The sequence below is a fragment of the Chiloscyllium punctatum genome, chromosome 20 (genome assembly GCF_047496795.1).
Source record: "Chiloscyllium punctatum isolate Juve2018m chromosome 20, sChiPun1.3, whole genome shotgun sequence".
In the NCBI taxonomy this organism is placed as follows: Eukaryota; Metazoa; Chordata; class Chondrichthyes; order Orectolobiformes; family Hemiscylliidae; genus Chiloscyllium; species Chiloscyllium punctatum.
In genome coordinates this window covers 36,344,071-36,347,162 of record NC_092758.1, presented here as the reverse complement: position 1 = coordinate 36,347,162, position 3,092 = coordinate 36,344,071, and the positions used below count along the sequence as shown (strand labels likewise).

The window sequence follows — 3,092 nt, the reverse complement described above, 5'->3', positions numbered from 1 at the left end:
GAAAGGTTCGGACGAGGGATGAATTTTCTTATTTACTGCGACTAACTTCGAGATTGAAGTGCACCCAGCGGTGAATATAATTGCAGCCGCGTGTCAATGGAAAATGCACACACTTTTTGTTGTTGTATTCTGTCAGGTTTGATAGCGCTGGAAGGTGGTGTGCTGCCTCTCTCTCTCTCTCTCTCTCACTCCCTCTGTGTGTGGTGGAGGTTGTAAGCCGAAGGAGCGTGCCTGACCTGCGGGGTTAATCAGGGCTCTCGGTGCCGGACTAATGAACCTCACCCGGGGAGCGTGGCGGCCGTGCAGCCGCTCATTCCTATTGGCCCATTTCGCGTGCCAGGGATCCCAATTGTTGCTGGCATTGGTCGGTGAGACGGTGGAATAATGAAAGACACGCTGCCGGAGACGCCGCCAGTGAGGGGGAGGGCGTGGGGTGGGGGGGGGGGGGGTGGATGTTGGGGATGGGTGACAAAGCCTGTGTTCATCAGAGGGAGTGTGGCACGGGCAGCTCTGATCAATTCATTCTTCCTCTCCCCCCACCCCCCAACCCCCAACCTCCCGAGGGACGGGGTGATTGTTTCAGAGCGTATATAAACCGTTTATTGAGTCGTGTGCCAAACTCGCTGCTCACACGAGCTTATTGCACCAAGATCAGTAGAAAACAACTGAAGTCGCGTGTCCTCGGGAGAAATCCCAACAGCAGGAGGAACCTCAGAAAATTCGCTGGATTTTACATCTTCACTTGCTGTCCGCTCTGCCTCTAATGTAAGCACTGCAGCATCTTTAATCGTGCTGCATTTTGTTCCCTTTCCCCCCCTATTTTTGTGTTGGGCTGTTGAGGTGTCAGTTAAAAGAACTGTAAAGCATTTTTTTAAAAAAAGCTGAAACTCGATTGCTCCTGGAACGTTTCATTTCTCTCTCTCTCTCCCATCAGGATGGATTGCACCTATTCTGACTGTGACCAGAGCGACCTCTCCTTCCCACTAACAGATGAAGAGGACAGACTGAGTTTCCTAACTGCGTCACCTCCATCTTCAGTTAGTACCCCATCTGGCGAGCTCCTCCTGCCTAATCCGTCTCCCCGCTCTAACCTGGAGAGGTCAGAGGACCCGCGAGACAAGAAGCGCAAACCCAGAGGCCGCTCGAAAGCAAAGCCCCAGAGCGGCCAGCACCTAGTAAAACGAAGCCGGAGGACCAAAGCCAACGACCGAGAGAGGAACAGGATGCACAACCTGAACTCCGCCCTGGATGACCTCCGCAGTGTCCTGCCAACCTTCCCCGACGATGCCAAGCTGACCAAGATAGAAACCCTGCGATTCGCCCATAATTACATCTGGGCTCTGTCTGAAACCCTCAGACTGGCCGATCAGTGTATGGACTGCAGCCGCAAGCCAGTGATGCTGCCCGGCTACCTGAAAAACATCGACCCACCCAGCCCAAGCAGCGATGAGGGATCCTGGGTGACCACAGCATCCCCATCATCTGCAACCACTTGCACTTCCAGTCCAGCCAGTCCCTCCACCTCCGACGACTATGCATATAAAAGACCTTCGGACAGCATCTTCTCATTCCGCACTATCCAAAAAGAGTTTCTCAATGAAGTGACCTGTTTCAATGAATACCATTGAGGGGAACGAAACCGAAACCCATAAGTGACTGTTCACATTTTTGCCTTAAGACTGCACGAACTTTTTTAAAAACCAGTTTTCAGTCAGTGATGGCCAGTAGAATATTCTTTTATACATATATATATATATAAATATATACTAGTAGTTCTTATAGTAGAAAATCAACGCAAAAAGAACATTTTGTCAATTTGCTGTTTCTTTCAAACGCTGGGGTTACAAGTGATAACGATTAGCAGCGCTCTAAAGAGTTGTCAGCTCTTTCAAACCGTCTTAAGCTTTTTCTCTCTGTGCACTTTTCTGATTTCCACAAAAGCTTTCTTTGTCTGTCATCACAGAATAGACATCAGCCTCTATTTAATGCGATTTAGGATTAAAAGAGAGAGAGAGATTTGCTTCTGCAGACGAGGTGAAAAGTCAGCTTTACAATTTGTAAAGTCCTAATGAAGAAAAATGAGCGTGGAAATTTAGTTTGAACGCCCTGACAATAGGATGAAAGAAACAGAGAAAGGAGACAAGAAGCGGGGTTCATGCATTATGGATCCCGACCTCCGGCGCTGTTCTTAGAGTCTCGGTCATTGGACATGGGTTTCAGACCAAGCTGGGCACAGTGCCCATGTGTTATTTATTCAAGGAGAAGCATTCATATGAAGATGTATTTTTTGTACATAAAGAGTTTATTCTAATATGTGTTCTTACCAGGTTAATGTTTTGGTTCTTTATACACTATGTAAATAAAAAAAATTTAACGTTTTTAAAAATGATTTCATGCCTGATTCTTTCAGAGGTGTTCCATCGAGAGTTATTCTGTGAGTTGAAATATTAAAATAAGATTTTCAGAATAAAATCTGCACAAATACTTCATTTTTCAAAATATCTTCATCTGAACATTAAGTAAACACTGGTACCTCCTTCTGTATTTGCGAACTGCATTATAGAATATTGATTGAACTATCAATGACCCTTGGGCAACAATGATTTTTTTTTAAAAGTTACTTTGAGATCCAAACCTAAAGTTGACCAAGATAGTTGAAAGGGGACCCGAATTGTGCGCGTGGATTTTCCTTCTCTGTTTTAAAACTTATAATCATTACAACTTCGTCATTGTCAATGGGAAAACACGGATGAGATCAGTCTTTCAAAAGGCATCAGGAAATGAAAAGAAACGCCCACTCCAAGCTGTCATCTAAAGAGAATGTATACAAATTTTGAGGCAGGCAATCACACGAGAGACCACTTGACTGTCAATGGCTGCTCAAGGGACCAGTGAAGAGTGGCATCGTTGTCTTGGTGGAAGGCAAGAGCTAAACACAAGAGCAGCAAACTTCACAAAAACAAAAGAAATAAAACCCGAGGGCAAATAGAAACATAAACTGGATGAAAAGATTTTTTTAAAAAATCTTTAGTTTTTGCAGCTGTCTTAGAACAGCGCACTGGACTTTATTTCCCTTAAGGCATTTTCTATAC

At 45.1% G+C, this 3,092-nt stretch overlaps 1 protein-coding gene across 1 annotated transcript; it reads left to right on the top strand.

Moving 5' to 3' along the window:
- Positions 1 to 625: 625 nt before the first annotated feature.
- neurog1 (neurogenin 1) lies at positions 626 to 2,341 on the top strand. The gene is made up of 2 exons (XM_072590691.1): positions 626 to 765; positions 935 to 2,341. Coding segments are annotated over exons 1-2 (696 nt in total). The 5' UTR covers positions 626 to 763; the 3' UTR covers positions 1,629 to 2,341.
- Positions 2,342 to 3,092: the final 751 nt, after the last annotated feature.